At 39.4% G+C, this 26,070-nt stretch overlaps 1 protein-coding gene across 1 annotated transcript in view; it reads right to left on the reverse strand.

The window, feature by feature from the left end:
* Window positions 1-1,398: 1,398 nt before the first annotated feature.
* The window catches only part of LOC115645568 (macrophage mannose receptor 1-like), a 32,337-nt gene continuing 7,665 nt past the window's right edge, over window positions 1,399-26,070 (reverse strand). The window contains 17 exon segments of the mRNA XM_030550434.1: window positions 1,399-1,736; window positions 2,102-2,143; window positions 3,340-3,510; window positions 4,762-4,878; window positions 7,069-7,221; window positions 12,231-12,396; window positions 13,485-13,702; window positions 14,802-14,904; window positions 16,641-16,837; window positions 19,758-19,872; window positions 20,024-20,169; window positions 21,014-21,114; window positions 22,117-22,184; window positions 23,110-23,273; window positions 23,393-23,431; window positions 25,103-25,247; window positions 25,804-25,891. Coding sequence (XP_030406294.1) covers window positions 1,522-1,736; window positions 2,102-2,143; window positions 3,340-3,510; window positions 4,762-4,878; window positions 7,069-7,221; window positions 12,231-12,396; window positions 13,485-13,702; window positions 14,802-14,904; window positions 16,641-16,837; window positions 19,758-19,872; window positions 20,024-20,169; window positions 21,014-21,114; window positions 22,117-22,184; window positions 23,110-23,273; window positions 23,393-23,431; window positions 25,103-25,247; window positions 25,804-25,891 — 2,248 coding nt within the window. The 3' untranslated portion in view covers window positions 1,399-1,521.

The following is a 26,070-nucleotide window of genomic DNA, read 5'->3' on the forward strand; positions in this document are numbered from 1 at the left end:
CTCTGACTAATCACAATATCCATAAAGTGGCATAAGAGAAAACCTGTCCCCTATCACAGATGTATTTTGATGAGCACCTGCTTCCCATATTGTTCCTGCTTCAGATGAGCGTTCATATTTTCTGTTTTTTCTCTTCAGGCCCCTTGATGCTGAGCTCCTCTCCTGCTACTTAGAGAAAGGCCATTCTACAACTTGCCATAGAGAACAGAAGTCCTGAAATTTATAGAAAGATAAAATAAGCCAAGAATAGGCCCATTACAGCAAAATGCTGATAGGCCATACTGGCCCATACCATCTCAAGCCAAGCATTGCTATAGCAGTCAATTGATTGGAAAGTCACGGAGGGGCCTATACTGAAATACACAAACAAGTCAAGTTGAAACAAAAATGGAAACACTCTAGTTACAAAATATTTGTAAATCCTTTTTATTTCTCTCATTTAGAGACCTGTATGCTGCACTAGACCAAAGTCACAAACAAAAACATCACTAGATCATATAAAAGTGGCATCTCAGAATCCTAAAATCCTCATTCCCAAGTATTATTATCTAATGGACAGATCATTTTCTTAATGATTTTTATTGTTAATTTGAAGTTGATAGGAAAATGTTCATATTCACAGACTATTATAGAAATGCAAAGTTACAGAAAATTACAATCTCATTTCAAGGAACATGAGTTGAAGGCATGAATGAAGGAACATTTACATTTGGCTTCCACCCATTTATTTATATATTGATGGGGGAAATATTTTAATTCACGTGGCTGAAGTTTGATATGATTTTATAATTTGATTTCTGTGAATCTTAAGTTGTAAATCAGATTTCTGAAATATTTCAGTCTTTGCACATTACAGCTAATGCTGAACTAAAAGAGTGGGGAAAAGTTAACATAAAGGCAGAGCTACTGTATTCCTTCTCTCTAGAGATGTAGATATGGATATCCCAAAGTTATCCTAATTGAAACAACTGCACAGGGCAAAATCCTGACCCCAGTAAAATCAATGGGAGTTTTATCATCAACTTCAATAGGGTCAGGATTTCATTCACAGTTTTTTATATGTAGAGCTGATATACACTCCTAAAATCTAAAAGAATGTGCTGGTTCTTTGAACTGAAGTTGGCAGGGTGCTTTGCAGAAGGAATTCTTACAGTTTGCATGAACAGTATGTTTTTACGAATGATGGCAGATCGGATTTCTGTAAAACCTGAAGATGCTTTAATGCACACCTTGCTGTGTGGCTTATTTTAGATCTCTGAAATTTATGCATTTGCCCACTTGATAAACAGTTCATACTATGTTTTATGGGACATTGAAATTTGTAGATCTAGAAAATTTACAAGACTATAAGAGGAATAATCACTTCTACCAGTATATTTTATTTATGTTATGTATCATACATGCAGAGACTGTGAAACAGACTACTATTTGGTAAGAGAAAGCAATGTTGGCCTAAGATTCACTTATTCCAATTGCATACTTTTATTAATATTAGACATATTATTCAATCATTTTATCCCACTAGGCAACAGCATGCTCATCTTGCTCCTGGTTATCGGCAGATTCTTTTGTATCACTCATTCGAGTTCCAATAGGTAAGAAGTTGTCTTGGTTTTTTTTCTTGGCATAGAAATAGGCTGCGCATCCAGATCCTGATAGAATCAGAATGACCAGAATAATTACAAGCCAAGTGATGTTGGTGGGTAATCTAGAAACCTCTTCATCCTTTTTCTCTCCTGTAAATAAACACAAAGCAATTGCTAGACACCAGAATGATATGAAAGATTCCAGGAATGTGGGAGTGGAAGGTGATATTGCTAATCACAATTTTAAAAAGCAAGATATGCACATATGTTCGCAGTTCCTGGAGAGATTTTGCTAACAGAAGTGGAGGAAGAAATATAATAAGTTATATTAAACACCACAATTAAAAATGAAAGCCAATTTTCTGTATTTAGATACAAATAATGCATATGGTTTTATTATTTTGAAATGCTATTAGTAATAATTATATGGTCCAGAAACTTACTCTAAATAATTATTATGTTTTTACTCTATTTAGGTTTCTCCTTACTTTTAATTAAAAACTAACTAATCATACCTTTCCTCTCTGGTGGCTCCTCAGTCAATACTGTTTTAATACCTTTCAAAAAGAAATAAAGCAAGACATTTATTCCAGATGCACTCACATGGATGGTCTTGATGGTGCCATCCCATAAGCATGAAAATCTGTGGCTTCCAGATACTCTGCTTTTGGTGCTGTTGAACTCTCTTAAGAGATGGAGCTAAGAAAGTGTGAAGCTCAGAATGCTTGGCTGTCTAATTATGGTAAGTATCAGACTCTCTTCAGCTGAGATATAGGCAGGAAATCAGGATCTTGCATGATTTCCAATATTTCCTACATCAGACTGCAGCACAGGAAAGCGCCTTAGCATGTTCTTATCTTTAAGCATCTCTCTTCTATGGGACTTGAGCACATGCTTAAGGGCTTTCTAAAATAGGAGGCTTGCCGGAATGGACGCCTCAATTGGCTTAGAAATACCACTGGAATATCTTTGCTCACAATACTAGGGTATTTCTGTTTCCTAACAGCACCAGGTAGTGCAAAGATGCACAGAAATATAAAAATGTGAAGTTAACCACACTTTTCTAATCCTCAGAAAATCATGTTTATTTCATGTTCCGAAGGAAAGTTCTAATTGGTCTTGTCTTATATCATTTGAACTGGTTCAATCATCACTAGTATTTTCCCCAAAACTATTTTAATACCAAAGAAGTGCAAATGTTTTAATAAACGTTATTTATATTAAACCTTACAGTACAGGAGTTGTGGAATGTTACAAGATTGGCATGGGCGTGAATCACAATTCTGTACTCCATCAGCATGGTAGGATGATGGTGAATAAGGGAAATCCAATTCTAGCATATTACTTTTCATTAAAGGGAGACTGTCCATCAAAACAATCATTTTTATATATATTTAAGATGAGTGAAACCAAACTTGTTACTTCTAAACACAGGTGTGTGTGGTATTTTTGGTGAAATCCTGACCTCATTGAAGTCAATGGGAGTTTTGTGTTTAACAAGGATAAAATTTGGCCTTTAATGAAGTATAAAGTGATCTCTGACTTCACCCTCAATGTGTATGGTTTTATATATTTTTATATAAATATATATCTATATACACACACACATAAACACAATATCTGTAATATATATATATATATATTGACTATAGCAGAGTTTGTGCTCTGCTATAATACTATGCAGCATGCAATTTAATGTATACACCCATTATACACATTATTAACCATAACCCCAATATATTGCAAATATCACTTACTTTCTGATCTTTACAAATATATCCTCTTTTGTAGGAACATTGAGCATCATTCCAGTACCCAGATGATGCATACATTTCGACACACTTCTCATTACCATAACTTGAAGGCTCTTCCTCATTCCAGTTGGCAAAATCCACTGCAGTGTTGTCTCTCCATAACCACTGACCTAATGTTAAAAGGTTAACTGTTTTGACTGAAAGAACATGTTGAAAGGCTTAGAAGTATTTAAAATACCAGAATAGAAGTATCAACAGATTGAGCCCCAGAGTTTGTAAAGGACTCCTCTATTTGTCAGCCACCAGATTATATTTTAAGCTTTGATTTAATCACCAAACCAAGACTATCATTACTGGATCAAATGTACTAGTAAGTAGCCTTTCTCCTTCTCTGGTCTGCATCCAGATTGAGTCATTTTACTTATAGTTTTTGGTTTCAGGGAAATGTATCTTACAGGACAGATCAGATCATAGTTGAATGTTGTATTGGATAATATCTTGACTACCGACTCATGTCTAAGAAAGCTACAGTGATTAGGAATTGCCAAACAGAGCACATAATTACCATAATTATTTCCAATTTTAAGTATGAATTAAAATTGTGATATATGTATGCAATAATTGTTAGCAAAATTTGTCTTTACGTATCTTATATACTCAGATAGCATTTATCTTGTCTATCTCCCTTCCATATTTTCAGTGTGATATTTATCTTTCTGACTTCATGCCCCTCCCAATCCTGTTTTCCTCACAAGCAGATCTAAATTTCTATTGGTTATTACAGATTAATGAGTCATTCAAAAATGCCAATCTTCTAAGTAGGGCTGGCACATTAATCTAGACCTGGATTTGTTGCCAATAGGAAAATCTTAAAGTGAGCAGAAATTTTATTTACAAAAAGCACCGTACAGGGTTAAAACTTTAATATCGAACTCAAATATAACAGGAGTACTTGTGGCACCTTAGAGACTAACACATTTATTTGAGCATAAGCTTTCGTGGGCTACAGCTCACTTCATCAGATTCATAGAATGGAACATATAGTAAGGAGATCTACATACACATACGGAGAACATGAAAAGGTGGGAGTTGCCCACTAACTCTAAAAGGCTAATTAATTAAGAGAAAAAACTTTTGTAGTGATAATCAAGATAGCCCATTACAGACAGTTTGACAAGAGGTATGAGGATACCTAACATGGGGAAATAAATTCAATGTGTGTAATGGCTTAGCCATTTCCAGTCTCTATTCAAACCTAAATTGATGGCATCTAGTTGGCATATTAATTCAGTTTCTTGTTGGAGTCTGTTTTTGATGCTTTTCTGTTGCAAAATTGCCATCTTTAAGTCTGTTACTGAGTACTGACCCCTGACACCATAATGGTCTAGTTATATTATTGACTACTGAAAGTAAGAAATTACCATTCACATTTTTGCTCATTCCTATCCATAAGCTTGTTATTTTACTTTCAAGTGGCTTTATGCTATGTGACAGAAAGATGGATTCAGCATGGTCTTCTACAGAAACCAAAGTAGCATCTGAAAAAAAGCAAGACATAACTGAAAAAAATCTGCCTTTTGGGAGAAAAGCTTATTTTCTAAGTTTTATGAACAATTGAAAGCAATTAATTCTTGAGGCTATGTCTGTCATAAACAGATAGTTAAGGGTTAATGTCTCTTTTACCTGTAAAGGGTTAACAAACAGGGAACCAAACACCTGACCAGGGGACCAATCAGGAGACAAGATACTTTCAAATCTCGGTGGAGGGAAGCCTTTGTTTGTGTTTTGGGGGTTTGGCTTTGTTCTCTCAGGGTCCTGGAAGGGACTAAACGTGCAACCAGGTTTCTTGCCAATCTCCCTGCTACAGTCTTTTATATATTCAGAATAGTAAATATTTAGTAAGAAAGGCGGTTATAGTCTTTTGATTGTTTTCTGTATTTGCAAATGTGCAGTTTGCTGGAAGTATTTTAAATTGTATTTTTGCTGGGGGGAGGCTTCTTTCTAGTGTCTATAAGCTGAAAGACTCTGTAACTTTTACCATCTAAATTACAGAGATAACTTTTTTTTTCATAGTATTTTCCCCAATCTGAACCTTAGAGTCCAAAAAATTTGGGTACCAGCATGAATTCCTCTAAGCTTAATTACCAGCTTAGATCTGATACACTGCCACCACCCAAAAATATATAGTGTTTTGGGGGCACTCTGGTCCCCCCAAAAACCTTCCCTGGGGACCCCAAGACCCAAATTCCTTGAGTCTTACAACACAGGGGAATAAACCATTTCCCTCCTCTTCTCCTTTCTTCCTTCCAGATCTTTCCCGCCCTGGGTACACTAGGAGATCACCGTGATTCAAACTCCTTGAATCACAACACAGAGAAATCAGGGTGGTTCCCCCCCTTCTGTCCCCCTCCCTTCTCCTTCCCTGTTAAGTACAGACTCAATTCCCTTGAGCCTGAACAAGGGGAAAAAATCAAACAGGTCTTAAAAAGCAAAACTTTTAATAAAAAGAAAGAAAAAAAGTAAAAGTTACAGGGTTTTTCAGCTTATAGACACTAGAAAGAAGCCTTCCCCCAGCAAAAATACAATTTAAAATACTTCCAGCAAACTACACATTTGCAAATACAGAAAACAATCAAAAGACTATAACCACCTTTCTTACTAAATACTTACTATTCTGAATATATAAGAGACTGTAGCAGAGAGATTGGCAAGAAACCTGGTTGCACATCTAGTCCCTTCCAGGACCCAGAGAGAACAAAGCCAAACCCCAAAAACACAAACAAAGGCTTCCCTCCACCGAGATTTGAAAGTATCTTGTCTCCTGATTGGTCCCCTGGTCAGGTGTTTGGTTCCCTGTTTGTTAACCCTTTACAGGTAAAAGAGACATTAACCCGTAACTATCTGTTTATGACAGTGTCATATCACTGATTTTTGCACAAAACATCCACTGCAGAGAATGGAAGTTCTCTGTGTGATACAATGGCACAATATAGCTCTTCTTGAATTTTGCTTTTTAGTGTAAAATTACTCTTTTCCTTGTGACTAAATTACATATTTGTGTAATCATTTTAGTGGTTTATTTTTAACACACTTGCACAGTAAAATGCCTACGTATATTGCATTTTTGCTTTTTGCTGAACACTGTTATTGCTTCCCAGCGACTATATGCAATGCTCCTGAAAATCTTTGTACCCACTCTTGAGATTAAATTGTTATTAAACATTCAGAAATATAGTGTCTAATATTTAATCTGTTATGAAATCTGGCTAGAAGTCAGAAATATATTGGAACAATTAAGGAAACATGGGGGCGGGGGGTTAGGGATTACCGTCTAAGCAGAATCTCTATGAGTTATTACCCTTGAGCAGTTCTCCCAGCCTTACCCACAGAGATGAGGGTTAGAGTGCTTTTCTTCCTTCCTCCCTCCCCAGCTTCCCTTCTCTGCCACTAGCAGATGCTTATCATTGGGAGGAAGTGCCCAAAACTGAGAGTCTTCCACCTGATCTGGGTGCTAAACAATGAAATTTCTAATGCATGAAAACTAGACAGTGAAGCTAATCAATCTAGTTTTGTTGTCCAAGTAGTGTGAAATCTAAATAATAAATAAAAATCATTAACACTGAAAAAGTCAATTTGTTTTTTAATGATCTAAAATTTGATGACTGTTTTTTGAATAATATTGTTTTTACATGTGTCTAAGTCTTCACTCTTAAAAAAATGATACTCACCTAATTGAGTGCATTCTCGGGAAGCCTGGGCCCAGTTTCTTGTATACGAGGACTCGATGTAGTAGCAATGACTGCGGAAATGAACCCAAGTTCTGTGTTCCTCTGATTCAGGGCATCTTCCAAAGAGTTGTGGAGAATCAGTAGGGGCCATAACTGTTAAGAATAGAAAATTTCTTACCAATTATTTCCTTTCTTCTAGCAGTATTATCCACAATTCTGGACATCTGGGCTGGGCTGCTCTCCTCTCTGCAGCCCACAGAGATGGATCAGTGTTTTGGTGCCTCCATTGTCTGACCATACCGCCTCTGTTGCTGCTTGTTGCCCAATGAGTTATTCCCTAGCTGTAAAACTTGCACAACAGCATTATTAACAAATATTCTAGAAGTAACAAAATAAATACATTAGACCAAGGAAGATGGTCTAACCACTTAATATATGACCCTGACTTATGAGCTACCCAGAGTGGGTAGAATCATGGAAAACACTGCTAGCAGAAAGGAAATTATCAGTAAGTGCCATTATGCAGCCTAGTGTCTTCCACAATTCTGGATGTCTGGAAAGTAGTGAGCAGTGAAATTTTGATAGAAAGGAAATACTCCCTTTTTGTGAGCTTGCTCAAAGGTCTATATTATTTCAGGGCTACCACCTGCAGCACATTCCTGATGAAGGAGCCTTTGCAGATGTTGGAGGGTCCACGATGCAGTACATAATGAAGGTATTCATGATAGACCAAGTGATTGCTTTTCAAATTTCCAAAGTGATGCACTTGCTTGTTCCATCCATGCTACGGATTTTCTGGAGTGCAGCTTGATCCCTTCTGGGCAGGAGCGATGCCAGGGTTTTTGGCTCCCTAGGCGGGGTTCCTTCCATGCTCCCGGTCGTTGGTGGCAATTCTGCGGTGGGGGGGGGTCCTTCCGTGGCTCCCGGTCCTCAAGGCACTTTGGCGGCGGATCCCGGAGTGAGTGAAGGACCCGTCGCAGAATTGCCGCCAAAGACCCGGAGCGTGGAAGGACCCCCCGCCGCTGACTTGCCGCTGAAGGTGGCAAAATGCCACCCCCTCAAATCCTAGCGGTCGCCTAAATGGAAGCGCCAGCCCTGCTTCTGGGACAGAGATCTCCAATGATTTGTAGGCTTCCACAATACATAGGTCAAGCCACCTAATTATGGAGGACTTGGAAGATTTGAGTCTCTGGCATATTGGGTGGAAGGACACAAATAGGGAACCCAATATTCTCATAGATTCTATATGGTTGAGATTTTCAACACTCTTTGGACATCTGTGATGTGACACATTTTCTACTGGATATTGACGTTTTGGACAGAACAAAGGAAGCACAACCTCTTGGGAAGAATGGAAGGAGGAATTTACCTTGGGAAGAAAGGATTCTGAAGTCCTGAGCATCAGCTTTTCTTTGTGGAACATGCGTATGGCTCTGGTATAGATAAGGCTGTCAGCCCCAAACCTTGCCTGGCACACATGACAGATACTAAAAAACAAGTTTTAATCTATAAATAAAAGGCTGACATTGAAGTAAGAGACTCAGTGAGATGGTTTGTCAGAGCCCTCAACACTGGTAGAAGGTTTCATTTTGGGCAGACTGGATTGACTGTCAGTCTGGCTAATTAGACTGGAGGAATCCGGCTACCTCTGGATTGTCTGACAGGGAGCCAAAGAATCCTGTGAATAACATGCTACTAAGAGCAGACAATAGTGCAGGGATGAATGTACAATGGTGCAAAGAACTGATGTACAATAGTGCTGGGCTGAGGGCCTCTGTCCATGTGTTCCTAGAAAGTCAAGAATGGTTGGAATTCCTGGATTTTCTGGGATACACCTTGTGCTCCTGGCACCAGTTGTTGAATCTGGCCCACACAGAGCATTTTTGTGTTGTTACTCTCCTAGATGAAAGCAATGTCTTAATGATGCTGGAGGACAGAATGGGACCTTCTAGTACTTCCCTCTCAATAGCCAGGCTGTTAGCTGAAGCTGTTTCAGGTCCAGATGAAGAAGAGGACCTTGCAAGAGGATGTCTGGTCTACACTGAAGCTGGAATGGGGGTCCAGTGTCAGCTCTATCAGGTTTGAGAACCAAGATTTTCTTGGTCAGTGAGGAGTTATCAGTATTACCATCGCCTGTTCTCATTGTATTTTCTGGATCATGGTCCCCAGTAGCGGCACGGGTGAAAAGCACTAAGTAGGCCCTGCAGGCAACTGTGCAATAAAGCATCTGTCTCCAGGATCTGGGCTCTGCCTTTCTTGTGAAGTATTTTGGTCTCTTTTTGTTAACACTATTTGAGAACAGATTGTTTGAAGGGAGGCTGAACATCTGAACAATGAGATTGAAAACCTGATTCAGGCAACACTTGGAGGTGTTGACCCTGCACCTTTTAGTTCAGGTCCCCTTTGATGTGAATCATTGAGGGAAAGGAGGAACTGTTCTGCCCACATTATTATTTTTATTGCTTTCGTTTGGAGTGCCAGACTCTTTGGTTCCCCCTTGGTTGTTTAAATATGCGACTGTAGTCATGACATGGTTCCTCCTTAGGGTGGGCTGGAATCTTTGAAGATCTAGCTTCACCACTCTCAGCTCTAGGAAGTTCATTCTGTGAGCCTTTTCTTCCTGGTTCCATATGCCCTAGGCTGTTTGCATTTACAAGGGAGCTTGCCAGACCTTGAGGCTGGCATTGGTTGTGAAAACTAAAAAAACTGGAAGGCAGATGGGCATGCCTTTGTGGACACTGTAATGGGCTGACCACCACTGTAAAGTGTTGAACACCTGTGCTGGAACCCATACTTAATCCCTTGTGTTGCAGGGAGTGATCCCACACCTTTAGTATGAAAGTTTAAAGATTTATGATGTGTGATTATCATCATGGCGTGATTCATGCACATGACATAGCAGTTGGAGACATAGTGCTATAGCGGGTCTCCTGCGGCTCTGGAGCAAGAAAACAAATTCCTGGATGGAGCCAGAGAACTTTTCTTGGCACTGATGATGAAGCCTTGTGCCTGGAGGAGTTTCAACATCCTAGACATGATCCTGCGTGCTGCTGATTGCAATGGAGCTCTGATCAGGATGTTGTCCATGAAGGGGTACAGGTGAGTTCCCTATGGCCTGACTCTGGCTGTTATCATCACCACTATTTTCATCCACTTCTTCAGCCTTTGGAGGTTGAGAATGGCTCTGATACCCCCCATGAGTTTCTGTACAACATGATGGAGTAGAACCCAGAGAATCTTTCTTCTGAGAAAATACTTTTTATCACTCCCGTATCCAGAAGATGAGATATTTTCATTCTGGATCAGATTGTGTTTTAAAGGATCTCTGGAGATGATGGCATATGGAAGTATTAGCTCATGGGATTATCCCTGGGTCACTATTTCCCTGACTGTGGTCAATGAAAATCATTCCTCTCTGAAATAGGAAATCCTGTCACTCAGCTTCAGCTCTGGGTGGAGGCCTATGTGATCTCTGTCATTCAGTGGATTTAGGGGGGCTGAGATCCCTCTGAACTCCCCCACAACTTAAATTCCAGTCTTTTCTCTAGAGGAATCTTTTGTCTCCTGGTACATCTGTGAGAATGAGGAGCCAAAGGAGTGCTTCTGTCTGAACTGCAGAGAGAGGAAAGCAGCCCAGATGTACAAAATTGTGGGAGATGCTGGACCACAGAAACTATATTACTTCTATGAATGGCCTGACAAGATTTTGTGAAACCACAACCAACCTGGTTTTTCCATTATATACTAATGACGCAAAACTAAACCATCTATCCCAGCTTCCTGAACTTTGTTAGGGAGATTGTAATTATTTTTTTAGATGAAGTTTAAAATCTGGAAATCACAATAAAACGTACTTATCTAAACGAATGGGTTTTCCTATGGCAGGGGGTAACTGGGACCATATTATTTATTTTATTATTAATTATTATTATTATTATTGTTATTTTGTTTTGCAGAGTGATTAAATGGGCCAAGTAGATTAAGGAGTGATTGTTTAAATAGATGATGAAAATAACTAGAAAAGTATCAGAGGGGTAGCCGTGTTAGTCTGGATCTGTAAAAGCAGCAAAGAGTCCTGTGGCACCTTATAGACTAACAGATGTTTTGGAGCATGAGTTTTCGTGGGTGAATACCCACTTTGTCGGATGCATGGCAAAAAGGTATACATTGTTTTTGTTTTGTTTTGTTTGTTCTTCAAGGGTTTTTGATTTGGGGTATCATTATTATTATTATGTTTTTTTGGTGGGGGGAGAGGGTATGGAAATTTTAAAAAAAGAAACTAAGTGGGGAAAACTCATTTTATAATTTTTTTTCACTGGAAAAAAATGACCTTCTCTCACTTAAAATGAAAATTAAAAAGTGCCAAGAAAGTGTTACTATTAAAAATGAAAAGTTTTCATAATAAGACTTTAAAGTAAAAGCATTACTTCCTCTCTCACCTTTTTAACTTTTCCTCTCACCTATTCAGTGGGGGAAACAGTAAAAAGCTGAGAGATGGTAGGCATTTTCACACAATTTTACAATGAAAAATTTCAAATATGACAAAAATTCTCCCCTCCCCCAATTTTTTTTTTTTGAAAAAACAAACATTTAGTTGTTAAAAGGGGGGCAGGAAGAAACTGTTTGACAAAACCTATTTCTCACTGAAAAATATGTTTTATAAAAATTTAAGCCAAAAAATTAAACATAACTATTAATATTGTCCCTCACTGCAAAGCACTATGGTTTTATTTATGTCCAGGAGCTCATATAATAAAACATTTAATCAATGAAACAACTTTGTAAATAAACAAAGCTGTTTCATTGATTAAATGTTTTATTATGAAGAAATGTTTGCATTCGCTTGCAGTTCGAGGTCATGCAGAGTATTCCTCTCCATTACCCTTGTCAAATGCTTAAATAGCCTACGTGTAGAGCGTGATGATTGCTCAGTCCAAAGGAACTGAAAAGTGACCTTAATAGTGAGTAAACTGATTGGTTTCCGGGAAGAATTTTGAGTTTTTAGAACTTGATAGCCTCTAAATCTTGTATTATGGTTTAGGATTGGGTTTTTCAAGAGAGGAAGACAAGTATCTTTTCTGAATGCTTATAATACAACTCGTCAGTGAACTTAAATGAATCTCCAGGCTCCACAATGTAAACTGTTAAATTTTATTGCTTACCATCAGACTGTTTACAGACAGAGAAGTATTTTTGATCACAAGATGCTGTCTTCCAGGTTCCATCAAGGTCTAGATAGACGCAAACTACTGTCTGCTTTGGCTCGTCACTGGCCCACTTAGAATACCCCATTCTCCACTTATCGATCCATTTGTAATTGCCACTGGTCTGGAAGCAAAATCAATTCAAGGGTGGCTTTTAGCATAATTATAGCATTATATAGTATTAAAGTAATTTGGTATCTATATATAATTTAAAATGTGAAGTGGGCACCTCTTGTCAGCAGCACAGGAATAATAAGATTAATAATGTCATATTGTAAATTTATTATTTATATAGGACCTACATGACTGTGGCACTGTACAAGGGGGGAAGTTTGCTGAACAGATATGTTGGAATAATAAAGTAGGTTATAAAAGAATGCAAACAGAGTAGGTTGCAGCCCTTATAGGGGAAATTCTTTAGGAATTCATAGATTATTAGAGTTGGAAGGGATCTTAAGAGATCATCTAGTCCAACCCCCTGCTCAAAGCAGAACCAATCCCTAAATGGCCCCCTCAAGGACTGAACTCACAATGCTAGGTTTAGCAGGCCACTGCTTAAACCACTGAGCTATCCCTCCCCCTTGAAGTTTATAAGTTGTAAATTGTATATTTAAGAAACAATCCAAAAGATTCTTCATTGGGAAATTTTTTAAAGTAGCCATTAGGGAACCTTAGATGTGGTGTCACTGCAGAGCTACCCACTGGGATAAACAAATATACAACAGAGAAGGAAGGGTTTAAACTACTGGTCGCTAAGTTTAAGAACTGGTGTAAAAAAAAATAACCTCTTCTACCTGCTGCTAGTCTTCAGCCCCTACCTCCACTTCTGTGAGGCTTCCTTTTCCACACTCTGCTTCTTTACCTACCAAGTCTATCAAGGATTGCCCTCACCCACTGCTTCGCTGCTCAGGTCTCCTCTATGTTTCCCCCTTTTCCCATTACTGTGGCTTTATGTCTTGCCACCACACCTTGTACCCATAGCTGCCTGTTGCTTCTTTCCTCCACATTTCCTGTAGCCTCCCTCATCCTCAAGTCCTGCTGGTCTCACCCTTGCATTCTGACAGGATTTCATAGAGGTTTCAGATGCTCAGTGTGAGACCATAAGAGGTGCAGCTAAAACAGTCTTGTGATAATAGATGCTCCTACCATTTAAAAATGGAATAAGAGTTCTCATATTACCTGGAGAAGCAGCAATGTATTTGTTGTTCTTACCACATTGCTGTTAAGACCAATCCATAGAGGCTCTCCATATTCTAACACCTGGAGCCACAGAAATGATTGGCTGTAGGGATCTAAAATACTGGCAAGTTCTGAGGATTTTTGCGCCTCTTCCCATTTCATTTTGGAACTGATGACTAAATAGCTACTATCACCACAACGAGTAAAGTCAGAGGCAGGAATCGTTGTTGGGGAATGAGACAGTTTAGGGTCTGTAGCACAAAAACAAAACAAAACATGCAAAGATAAACTTTGAGTGCAAAGATTTATCTTGTGCCAGTGAACAACAAGCATCTGCAGTCTTCAGAACGTAAGTAGTGTAGCATTGATTATTAACGAAAAACCTTCCTCACTGAACATTCATGAGAAAACAGCAGTGAACACTTCTGACTGAAAACTCTGCATTTTCAGGTTGGGGAGGGTGGCATGGTGAGCAAAGTTGAGTAATGCAGCAATGGTTTACATCTGCAATGTTGAATTCATACCTGGGTAGGCCAAAAGCGAGAGTGAGTTTGGTACCATTTCCCTAATCCATAGAAGTAATTTATTCCCAATACAGATTCACAACTAAATAAGATATAATTCGATTTCACTGCTCAAGAGAAGATCAGGACTAGAAGACTGTTATAGACCCACCATGAGGTATACTCCAGTTGCTATGGAACTTTACATAACATTGGCACAGACCATGCCTAGATCAAACAAGTGCCACTGCATTACACCCTTAGCATTAGCATTAACATCCCCATGTGGTAAAACAAAAAAGGAAAAGTAGCATTCCAATTCTTAGCTGCTTTCATTATCATTTACATTTTTTTTTTGCAAAAACTTATGCAGATCCACTCTCTTACTGAAGCAAACACAAATACTCTAAATGTTAAATTCAAAAACCTTCTAAAAGCTGAGATTATTAAAGCCACATTCATGTACCCTCATGGTACCAAATGTTTGGAGAAAGGGTGAATAATTAGGAACTGCAGTACTCCTGCCCCTTGGTTCCATTCCAGGGGTACAATGTCTGCTTTAGGGAGCATGCTATGTACTCATGGCTTACTCACAAAGAGACATCAGGATAGATTTTGCAAAATGTTACTCTGAATGCTCCCTTTTGTGCCACAGGAAACAGGAGAACATGTGACCCTATATATTTATTTTTATGGCGTGCACTAGTATCGTTGAGGCAGAGAAACTCATATAACTTAAGAACAGGATTGATCTACTGTGCATACAAACCATGTTTAATCCACAAACAATTGCAAAATGAGTTTTTAATGTGTTTTTAGTTTGCAAAACTAGTGAAACAGATCTCACCACTGTCCATCTGGCATATAAATCCTCTGGCTTCATAACATGGTTCATCCTTCCATTGCCCTATCTTATCAACAGGACCTGTTTTCACAACAACACAATCCAGCTAGAGGAAAAAAGCATATATGAATTACTAAAAAAATGTCAGCAACAAAGAAGGAAGTCTTTTCCTCCTTCTGGAGCTATAGCCCTGGGCAGTTTCAGTCCCTGTATTCTTGCACATTTGAATTCTGCTGGTATTTGGTGTGTAATTTACATCCAGCAACACCTTCTCCCACATGGCATTCCTTTACACACAGCTGCTATTGCTAGGGGCTGTTTCAGTGCAGCCACTTCCTTAGCTCTAGCCTCTGCCTGCTTATCAGTTTCACATTTTTGTTATTATTCTGGAGAGATACCACTATTCTTGAATTAAATACAAAAAGCAAATGTACTAAAATAGGACTATAAACATTCTGTCAGCTATCAGTTTAACTTGTTACCAATTACATTTCAGAGCACCAATTACATTTCACAGCACAATCAGGACCATTCTATCTCCTACTTAGTTAGGTCTTTGGGTAATAATGTTCGCAAAGAGGGAAGGATAAGTCAAATGATCAGACTGGTAAAAATTCAGATATTGTAAATAAAAACTCCACAGGTTAAAGATGGTATAATAGATAATTTACACCCAATTTCAAAAATGTGTAAAGTGTGTATGTGGAGCGGGGATGCAAGTGAGAGAGAGGATCAGAAGGTGAATAAATTGGTAGCAAACAAAAATAATGAGTGACATAGTCCTTCATTTTACACTCCTTTTGGTTTTGATCATTTGTACTGTTTTACTGAGCAAGGGAAAGATTCCATAGCAGCTAACAATCAGGGGCAGGTACCGGATGTATGTGCATGTGAAGAATAAATGGATGGATAAATGCAGAAGAAATTGGGAGAGGCGTGGAGTGAGTTGGGTATGGAGAATGTGTAGGTGGAAAGGCTGGGAACAGAGTGGTGTGAAAATGTAAGTTTTGAATGCAGGGAATGGATATAAGAGGGGTAAATAGGCAATATGTCAATGCAAATCAATGTATATTTGTGCAAGTGTATGCAAAATTGTGTTAATTAAAATACACTATTTTTTTATTTCAAATGTTGGCAAGGATGCATAAGGATTTTTCCAATGTTAACTCATCATTAAACAATGAGCCTGATTGCCAGTTTCTAATTTCTACCAGTGCTTCTTCAGAAATATCTGTTGACACTGAAATATCTTCAAACTAACTATTCTTTAAAAAGATTGCAAGTAAAATAAAAGTTGAATGCATGTGGTATCTTCCCAGCTTCATAGATACATCTTCTCTTTTTGTTACTCACACGCTCTTTCAAAACAGATGGTATCTCTTTTTATGTTAGTAATACATTAAAAAATGTTCTCCAAAACAAATAGCTAATAGTTTCCTCTTGTATCCTTGTGACTGAAGTCAGCCCAACTCTCCTACAATATTTTAGAATATCGTTGCAAAATTCAATTTGTTATTACTTGAGAAATAGGGGAGTGATGAAAGCCACCATTTAAACTTTCCTTTTACATCAACAGAAGACCTGACCCTTGCAATATTGCCACTCTATTCCCAAATGCAACAGACATGAACATTGGGAAAACAAAGACACCTATATAGGAAGTAAATTGAGCAGGTTATTTAAAGTCGGATTGCCTTTTCCAATGAGTTTATTAAAACAACGAGGAGTCTGGTGGCACCTTAAAGACTAACAAATTTATTTGGGCAGAAGCTTTTGTGGGTAAAAAAAACAACTTCTTCAGATGCATGGAGTGTTTATTGGAAATCTCTAATTAATGTTTACCTGAAGCAGATTGTTGCCAGTCTCTGGCTGCAGAGAATCATATAAGGTTATTTCTCCAACTACAGGTGAACCTGTAATCCAGTTGGTGTAGTAGACACCACTTCCATCTGCCCAAACAAAGTTGAGCTCAGAATTTATATCATTCAATCCAATCCAGGTATCAGTTTTGGCATCTCTTAAGTAGTAAGTGAGGAAAGCTGGAATAAAGCCAAATAAATGTTCAGAGAAAAGGAAGATGCATGAGGAAGGAAGGGAAGGAAACCTGGCACATGCCTTCATCTAATCAAGGAAAATGCCAGCATGTCCAGGACTAGGGCATGGTTACAAAAACCAAACAAAATCTGCTTAATTATTTAATTTTAAATAATCTTGTAAATGCAACATTTTACATCTTTAGATTAGTATCTGGCAGAGCAGAATTGGGCCAGAACAATGGATCCAGGCTCTTGGCTGAGAAAATGCTCAGAGGGCAAAAGGCCTGGATCTGTGGAGAAACATGAGTAAGGGTAAAGCAGGACATTATATCTAAGGCCACTGAAAATCTACCAGATCCTGCCTGCTCATATTTTGTTCGCTCATGCTCTTGAATTTAACATCCATGTATCCGAATTCAATGTCTACATGGTGAGTTATTACACAGCAAGCCAGATTGTGTTTCTTCAGTGTGGCAGCTTCCTGCTATGGTGCACTGAAAGTTCCCTTGCATGGCAAGGCGCCCTGAGACGCCCCATACTGAGTAGCACTGTAACACATGACATTTAAGGATGAACATGAATGGCAGTAGGAGCAGGTGAATGGTGCATGAAGTTGGTCTTGTATTGAAACAGTTGTGATTAATGTTGTTGCCCCGTGGCCCGAGCAGTTAGCCAAAATTCAGGATTTTTTTCCATTAGGAGGAGAAATTGAGGACACAAGTCAGAGGTTTCTTTGGTGTAATCCTGTCTATTGATGAAGAAGGTACATGAAGTCTTGTTTCCCTGAGCATAGTAGAAACCAACAGCAACAGGTAGTTTCCATGCTCAGTACTTCCAAGCTTATCTTGCCAGTGAGTCCTGTGTCCAAGGATCTCTGGCTCTCTGCTCCTTCCCAGGATTGCACTCATGACACTTCTCTCGCTCTTTGCTAGCTTTCTACATCCCCCTTTCCCCTCCCCACCACACAGACACATATATATAGGTGCCAGGTTTGTGAATTTTTTGGTGGGATCCTGGGATCTGAGGGTGAAGTCCTGAGTGGAAATATAAGAGGCAAAGTCCTCTATACTTTGGAATCTGAGGGTGGAGCCCCCCCAGGTAGGAGAAAAAATTGAAAATATTCTTGGGACCCAGATCCCTACTCCAGAAAGAGAAATGGCAGCTGATTAACCTGGGTGTGTCCCAGGGGGATCCCCCGCTCCTGGCTCCCTGCTCCGGAATGTGACATGGCAGGTTGGTAACCTAGGCAGACACTAGGGGAACCCCTGGACCTGGCTCCTCACTCTGGAAAGAAAGATGGCGGCTCAGTAATCTGGGTGAACCCCAGGGGATCCGCCAGACCTGGCTTTTTGCTCCAGAAGGAAAGATGGTGGCTAGGCAGCCTGATTACTGAGCCATCTTCTCCCCTTCTGGAGCAGGCCCAGAAGCAGAAGATGTGGAGGAAGCAGCATGAGGAAATGCCATCCTCGCCTCCTCCACCTCTTCTGCTTCTAGACTAGCTCCAGAAGGAAAGCTGGTGTTTCAGTAACCTGTGCTGTTTAGGTTATCAAGCTGCCATCTTTCTTTCTTTCTCACAGACTCATATAACCAGGTGCCCATGCACACAGCTCAGAGTCAATCCTCTAGCCCCCCTGTATGGCTACACTTGCAGCTGTACAGCGCTGGGAGTTACAGCTGTCTTCGTACAGCTGTGTAGGGAAAGCGCTGCAGTGTGGCCACACTGACAGCTACCAGCGCTGCAGTGTGGCCACATTTGCAGCATTTGCAGCGCTGTTGGGAGTGGCTGAACAGGCATTCTGGGATACCTCCGAATACATCTGGAGGCCAATTACAGCGCTTTTGGTGGCCACGCTGGCGGAGCAGAGCTGCATGCCCAGCACTGCAATCGTTATACCCCAGGTAGAGCAGGAGTCCAGCCAGCGCTGCAGCCAGGGAGATGCAGTGCTGTATGTGCCTTGCAAGTGTGGATGGTAAGTTGCAGCTCTGTAAACCCACCACCAATGCTGCAACTCTCCAGTGTAGCCAAGCCCTCCGTGTTTGCAGCCACTCCCAGGATTTGCCATGTTGCTCAGTGCCTTGGCCAGCACACTCTGATTGTTTCCAGCTATCACTATATTAAGGGGGCTTATTTGTTCCTTTCATTGAGCCTGAAAGAAGGATGCTTAGCATACCCATCCACTTTAAACAGGTCTGTATTTGTCTATAGATCAGACATCCACTTGATGGTACCCATTAACACCTTCCAGAATAACAATATGTAGAGTTAATATCTTTTACTGGATCACAAGAAGAATTCTGTGAAGCTCCTCTCTTTCAGCAAGAGAAGTTGGAGGACTAAAAGATATTATCTCACCCACCCTGTCTCTCTCAGGCCATGGCTACACTAGAGGCTACACTGAGCTATAAGCTCTCTAGTGAAGCTCTCCCACTGACATAGCGCTGTTCATACCGGTGCTTAGGTTGGTGAAACTTATGTTGCTCAGGGAGGGTGGCTTATTCACACTTCTGAGTGACATAAGATATACCAACATAAGTGGTAGTGTAGACATAGCTTAAGTTTAGTTTCAGTTAGTTTACCCGCCTTTTATTTATTTATTTATTTTACCAGTACACTACACATACGCCATTTGGTCTGGCCTGGCAATATGGGGTTAGTACAGGGAACCAACTTTTGGCACCACAACTACCACCATCACCGAATATACCTGGTGTTTGCCACTTCCATCGACCTGGCTGGTATAATAAAGGACTTGTATGTGTCAACAAATTATATATATTTCTTAGAAGGAAGGGTCATTAATTCTTTTACCTGAACAATAACAGGAAGAGATAGTATAATACACACTCCCCTATATTGGCATGCTTTTCTTTGCATGAATTGATTGGTGTCTCATCTAATTCCTAAAGGGTCTATGTACTGTACCTTGCACTTGTTCATTAGGTATGCTAGCCAGGTTTCCTCCAAACTTTGCACATGTTCTACGTGCAGGAATCCACATAACTCTATCTTCATCTCTGGAGCCAAACATTTTGTAACACTGGGGAAAAGTCAGATATTTACTTTATAAGCAAAAGAAAATAGAAGTTAATTGAGTTGCATTAACTATAATACATAGTGTTCAAATTCAGATCTGAATTTCCCTTGTTCTTATGATAAATGTAATGTATTGTAGAAGTTTGCTACCATACCTTGTTTCTAAACAAAAGCCAACTTTCAGGACACCCTCCTGGAGGAGAAGGTGCTGTCACAGCAAATGTTGAGTTTACAGTACTACTACTATGCCTTTCACAGATAAAGGCATTTGGATTACCACAGTTGATATCATGCCACAAACCTGAAAGCAATTTAAATACAGAAAATAAGCCATTGGATGAGTGTGACATTTCTGGTGAAAATTTATCACCTCCCCATGTTTTCATTCCCCCTGGGAATGCCACAGACTGTGTCAAGTCAACTGTCACTAGTTCCTGGAACTGGGAAAGTTTATTAACTACATCCCACCTGCAATGCTTGCACAAAGGCTTTGAGACTGCTAATCCTTAAGTGGTGCACAGTTTAGGTATCTGGAATCCAGCGTAAGTGGGAACAGAGACTATGTGGGGGAGATATACAGTTAAGCAATTAATGTACTGTCATCCTGTACTCTCAGCCAAAGTTTCAAGCTTTTGGGCACCCATTTCCTTATTCTCAAGAGCTCAAATTAAAAAATAGATTGTGTGTGGCTTTCTTTGAGGAAATATAGGATTAAACACAAACCTCAACATGCATATTAGTCACTTAACTATGTTCCCCATTCTTTGGCCAGCCTTACTCTGGTTACCAACTTGGGGTGAAATCCTGGCCCCAGTGAAGTCAATGGCAAAACTTCCATCAAATTCAGTGGGGCCTGGATTTTGCCCTATTTGTCTGTAGAGCAGTAAACTTTTTAAAGTGGGCTGGATTCCCCTGCACGCCTGGTTCCACTCATAACTTTTTAGCTTACACTTTTGCCCAACACTGCATTTGCCTGGGTGGGATATAACCCCCAAGAGTGAGAATCTTTTATTATGGGTACACAGTTTTTTTCCAAAGTTATCTTTTCTACATATAAAAAGAGGGAAAGCCAGTTAAACATATGGGGGAAAGGTATAGGCACACAAATACCTGTACACACACAAACATCAAAATGTGTAGCTCACCGAAGTTTTTATACATGACCATACAATTTTCTTCAGCATTTGCATAGTTTGGCTCATTCTTTGCCCAAGCTACATAGTGCACTGGGCTTCCATCCATCCAGCTAAAAAACCAAATAGCCCAGTAATTACTGGTTACTTTCTTTTTACAAAAGAAATGATGCAAATCCATTTGTTTTATTACAGAAATCATTTGATAGAAATATCACAAGAGTATAAGTATATTCACTACTTTGCATATGTGATGTTAGACTCAACTTCCATTAGGATTAAATGTAACTAAAGCCCTGCACATAAGGTAAAGAATACAATATACATTTTATTTTGCATGGTGATTATACCTGTATTCATAGCACTTACATTCCCAATAAAAAAACCATTCATTAAGATGCAGGTCATTTAAAACATAATTAAACTCACTGAGTTTACCTTTCAACACATAATATACCTGAAACCATTTTTATAACTCCTTTTTAAGGGTCACGTGATGGGATGAAACCTCATCGTAGCTGCAAAGGAGTTAATAGTCAATTAGTTACCTCTGTTGCATCTATGCTGTAATTAATAAGTGGCTTTTCAGCCAGAGGGGCCTGAGTAAGCCGTATCCGGTGACAAGTTAACGGACATGGGGTCATCATCAAAGAGAGAGAGTTCAGTCTGAAGGGAGGAAACACATGGAGCAGAGTGACTCCCATGAAGGGGCCTGAGACAGATACTGCAGGAGAACCGATACCTCAGGAAGGTAGCTGGAGGGGCCACTGTCCAATACTGGAGCTGGGGAAGAAGACTCTTGAGTAGCTGAGAAAGGAGATTGAAAACAGAGTCCCCGGGAAGGGCTGATTGTTGAGAGACTTTGGGACATCAGTTTGAGCTTTTGTTACCCCAAAAGGGATTTGACTTATCTGCTTCTCAGCCGGAAAGCTGAATTACACACAGAGGCCTACAGGGCCACTGGAGATGAAAACCACTGCAACAGCTCACCAGGATACAAGGGGGGACACTGGTGATGATTGTGCACCCTACCAAGTCCCTTTATGAATCAATGCACCACATACAAGAAGTTAACTACTCAATGGAATAAAACTAGATATTGCTTGTTTACTTACGTAAACTGTTGATCGACACTCAGAATTAAACTAATGAAATATGACTCCTTTTGGACATTTCTTAAAATCTAAACATAAGGATGTGATTTTAATTAAATTCTTCCATATATATAACAAAAGCTATTTTATATGAAAAGCAGATTATTTTCAAATTATTTGGATTAGAATAATCTTGTTGACTGTCTGTACAGGTGACAATGACTTGTGACTCAGTGGAAATATGGATCACATCTGCAAGAATAGAAACTTTTGCCTCATTAGCATGAATGCTTTACAGCTAGTTCTGGATGCCATACCGCTATAATCAAAGCAGAAATGTATCCAAGCCAGCCTGGTAAGCATATTCCTGATTTTAAGAGAATTCTTTGTGGGACACTGTGTGCAGCGCTGTGCAATGCCTCCCAGGAGCGAGATTATTGCCCTGATGAGGCTGCATGGAAGATAATTTTAAGAAGAATCTAGTTTAAATTATTTAGATTGTTGAGAGTGAAAAAACACCTACATGTTTTCTTTTCGATCAATCCGTTAATCAACTGTGCCTCAAAATCTCCTTCTCTGCTTGTTCATATTCTCTCACACACCAAAAGCACCAGCCTAATGCAGTGATTTTTTTGCAATAGTGACTTTATGATATTAGCGACTCTGTCAGTTCCCACACTTGCAAAGTTTTGAACATTTCAAGGGCCTGATTGGGCAAAACCTGACTCAAGCAAAACATCCACTGGATTCAGAGGAGTATAATTGACTAAGACCAGGTATAGTTGATTTTTTAGCCTAATAAGTGGAGCAGCAGCAGGATCTGTCAGCTATTATTTTGAACATTTAATTTTCCGTTAAGAAGCTGCTTTATATATGTCCTTTTTCAATTAATATTCAAATTACTGCAGACACTGTAGAGGAGAGATGATGTGAAAATGCACATTTTCCTGTATTTCATAAGCATATGTGGCATATGCTGACTGTGCTGAATTAAGTAATAAAGTGTTTGCTTACATATTTCCATAGAAACTTACTTTCACTGTTGCTGTCAATGACAACAAGGTCTCCAAAATTCTTCTTGCAGAACTGCCTAGCTTTTTCCAAGGGGACACTTTCTGTGCTGAAAAAATACTGCTTGCCCCCATATATAATCCATCCATCTTCAGTGACTTCATACTCTGCAAGATAAATAATGAAACTCCATGTTCTGTACCTAGTGTGCATGAAGGTAGGCTATTCTTGTTATACTGTACTATACTATACTGTACTATACTATATGAAATAGACAGGAGCTTACTGGCAGAAGAACTTGTTTATTCTGGTTTAAGTGGTGTTCCTGTAAAGGAAAGAAAAAATAAATTTTCTATTTTTTTGACATATGCTCATGATATTAAAGGAATTTTTTCATTCAGCAAAATATTATTTTGAGCCCTCAAGTTTTTAAGTTTAAAGAAAGCATGAATCCCTCCAATGTACTGGATTTTAGCAATCCATCATATGAACACTATATATGACTTTTATATCTGCGTAATAAAATGTGTTTCATGGGGGAGGGGTGTGTGAAACTAACTTATGCCTTTGGAAAGAGTAAGAGGGAAAATACAATGAAGTAAGTGGTATGCTCCAAATCATTGGTATGTTCAGATTGAGTCCCCAGCTCCTACCACTTTAGCAATAATAAGAATGGAACTTGCTGTTTCTTCCACTGCTGCTAGCCTTTTAACTATAGGGCTTCAAGATGCTCCAGAACTGAGGTACATCTGCTGGTGTCCTAGCACCTCTCAGCCCTACAGCAGATTTTTGAGTCTTGCAGCTGAATAAAGGATGGGTAGCCTGTCTACTGAACATTACCACCAGTTGATTTGTTAGACAAAGACCTACTTTGATTGTCCTTCCAAAGATGTAAAGAGGGGAAAGACAGGACAGGGAGGGGAGGGATGTTGTGCAGAGGCCTGTACTCAAAGTTCTCCAAAGTAACAAAAGCCCAGCTCAGTCCATTATATAAAGTTAGTTATGAAAGTCATCAAAAGTTAAAGCCAGGAAGACTGAACTAATCCAAAAACAGGTCTACTGCTACAACCCAAGGACTGTGTTGCGATTGCAACTGGTAAACAGAGGAGGATGGAACTGGAAATGAATGGACCAAAACTGGTGTGTTGGAAATTTGGCTTCGCTGGTGGACAAAATGATGAAGTGGTGGGCTATTCTGCCCATCACTCCCTTTTGGGGTCCTTAAAAGAAACTTCAGAGGGAGGGTCAAAATGATTAGAAGAGTGGACTTAAAGGACTGAACTTTACCAGCGTGGCTGCCCCCCCTACCATCTCTTGGGACCCCAGGATCCACTGTGCCACCATTGGAGCTTCACTGTCCTGATCCTGAGAGATGTGCTGAATAGACAGGACCAGAGTGAGGGACCCAGGTGACTTTGTCACCTTCATTCATTCTGGCTAAACCTGGAATGCGAGACCCCTACCTCATATGTTCTTTTCCTTCCTTATTTCTTCTCTTTAGTCTGTCTCTCTTTTTTACCTCTTGTTTAATAAGAGATGAGTTTAAGCAACCAAGACAATCTCTTTTGCAATACTCTTATAAGCCTGTGACCAATGAGGCAGTGAAAGCAACACCCTAAACAACCTGATGCTGATAGAAGTTTATCAGGTCACAGAGTGGCTGATAACAGCTGGTGCTGTGTCTGTGCATCTATCACAGTGAGGTTGCAGGTAAGACTCAGCACCAGAGTTAGAAGCTGCATTTTCTATGTTTGCTGTTCTTTTCTGTCTCCTTTTGTGTGTGTTTTGGTCAATGAATGACTTTAATGACATTGTTTCAAGGTCTGAATTAACTCCATCTCATTATATCTGTGAGAACCATTGTGTCTCAGTCTCGTTGCATGTCCCCTTATGGAAAAAATAATTCTCAGGGTCACACCAATTTAATCTAATTAGTCCAGCTAACTGGTCATCTTTCTTTGTTTAATATTCTAATTTAAAATAGAACGTAACCTACCTTTCTCTATTTGACAAATACAATCATTAAAATGTTCACAGTGTGTGTTAATCCAGTTCATGGAAAATTCTTCATTGACTGTTCCACAATATTCAATTCCATGCTCATTATTCGGTTCAGCATTATACCAGTTTTTGTACCTCATCTATAGTAGAAACACAATTTGGTTTTTATTTTCTTCCTAAAGAGGGACAAAAATTATGCTCTCACTAGCAAGAGAGGCGAGAATACCCAGGTTTAATTTCAAGCCAGGCTCTTGCTTTTTGTGCCAACACCACATGGATGTGTTATGGAAGCAACATATTCAGCCTTTGTAAGAAGAGATATCAAGTGAGGCTAAAAATTAATTTGGGAACGGGAACTGCATTATATATCTGCATGCAGTAACTAAATACATTTTGGACAGGCTTTATTATATCTTTGTTACAGTAATATAATTGTCTCCAAGCCAGTAGTCAGGGTCCTTTAATAGTCCCTACTACCACTTGTTTTGATGGTATAATCTCAAAGACTAATGGGCCTCATGGGATTCCAGACCACACTGAGGAGATTGCTGTCCAATCATTTCACCAGTGAGCTGGTGGCCTACTGGAAGATTATAGTCATCTTCAGTCCTTACCCCTTACTGAACTGGCCCCCAGTCGCTCCAAGGATGATGAAGTTAGAAAGATAGCTATATGGCTAAAAACTAAATCACTCACTGGAGAGCTATCGCTCCAAAAAAAGCCCTCATCAGGATCCAGACAAAATAAACCAATCCAGAAAGGCCGAAATGACAGTTCTTTGTCCCTAAAATGTGAAATAGAAATACAATAGCACATAAATATAACAGGATATAGGTCATCATTATACACAATCGATGTTAGTACTTACAGCAGTTCAGCAAATTTGAAGGCTCTCTATACAAATCTCTTATATCTGTTGGAGGCTTAGAGGAATACTCAGAACTTTAAACCTAATAATTTAAA

The sequence above is a fragment of the Gopherus evgoodei genome, chromosome 2, assembly GCF_007399415.2.
Source record: "Gopherus evgoodei ecotype Sinaloan lineage chromosome 2, rGopEvg1_v1.p, whole genome shotgun sequence".
Lineage (NCBI taxonomy): Eukaryota > Metazoa > Chordata > Testudines > Testudinidae > Gopherus > Gopherus evgoodei.